This window comes from Camelina sativa, chromosome 11 (genome assembly GCF_000633955.1).
Source record: "Camelina sativa cultivar DH55 chromosome 11, Cs, whole genome shotgun sequence".
Classification (NCBI taxonomy): domain Eukaryota; kingdom Viridiplantae; phylum Streptophyta; class Magnoliopsida; order Brassicales; family Brassicaceae; genus Camelina; species Camelina sativa.
The window spans coordinates 1,238,690-1,239,510 of NC_025695.1; the positions used below are offsets into that span (position 1 = coordinate 1,238,690).

The 821-nt window shown below is 33.7% G+C and overlaps 1 protein-coding gene across 1 annotated transcript in view; it reads left to right on the top strand.

Annotated features, from left to right (window-relative positions):
- The window catches only part of LOC104720975 (transcription factor bHLH25-like), a 5,601-nt gene extending 5,066 nt beyond the window's left edge, over positions 1-535 (top strand). The window contains exons 4-5 of the mRNA XM_010438875.2: positions 21-348; positions 430-535. Coding sequence (XP_010437177.2) covers positions 21-348; positions 430-504 — 403 coding nt within the window. The 3' untranslated portion in view covers positions 505-535. The remainder of the gene's footprint in view (positions 1-20; positions 349-429) is intronic.

Consider the following 821-nt stretch of genomic DNA (forward strand, 5'->3'; position numbering starts at 1 on the left):
AATGTACATATTTGTTGTAGTGAAGAAAAAGTGGGAGAGTTGGAAGAACAGAAGAAAGAGAGAAAATTGGAATCAATGGTTCTTGTGAAGAAGTCTAAGCTGGTCTTGGACGATAATAATCAGTCATCTTCTTCTTCTTCATGTGAAGATGGATTTAAGGGCTTGGATCTGCCGGAGATCGAAGTAAGATTCTCGGATAAAGATGTTTTAATCAAGATCCTTTGCGCGAAGCAAAAAGTCCATATTGCCAAGATTATGGCTGAGATTGAGAAATTTCGTTCCTTAATAATAACTAATTCAAGTGTATTGCCATTTGGACCAACTCTTGACATCACCATTGTAGCTACGGTATGTCTCTATGCACACGCACAAATAAACAAAGAACTTGTTATTACTTCTAGATCAACATCTCTTAATGTTTATTTGCAGAAGGAGAGTGATTTCGACATGACACTCACGGATGTTGTAAAGAGCTTGAGGTCTGCTTTATCGAAGTTCATGTGATTGTTTCAAAGTTTCATGCTTATACGTTAGGAGATCTAGTTGAACATATAGAAGAATTAATCATAAGTGTTTTTATTCCATGAAGTTGTTCGTTTAAACATTGATAAGTTGTATGATTGATGGAATTTGTCGTCTCTATTTCACTTACTTTTCCCCCTTTTTTTGTATTCATATATTGAATTTCTAAAGATGTAAAGCACTTTCGTTTGTGTAAGTCAATGTTACGTTAATTATTTTTACGTGAAACATCGATGTCAAACTAAAACGCTTATTTTGTGATTAGTTAAAGGTTAAAGGATCTGTTATTATATTAGCAA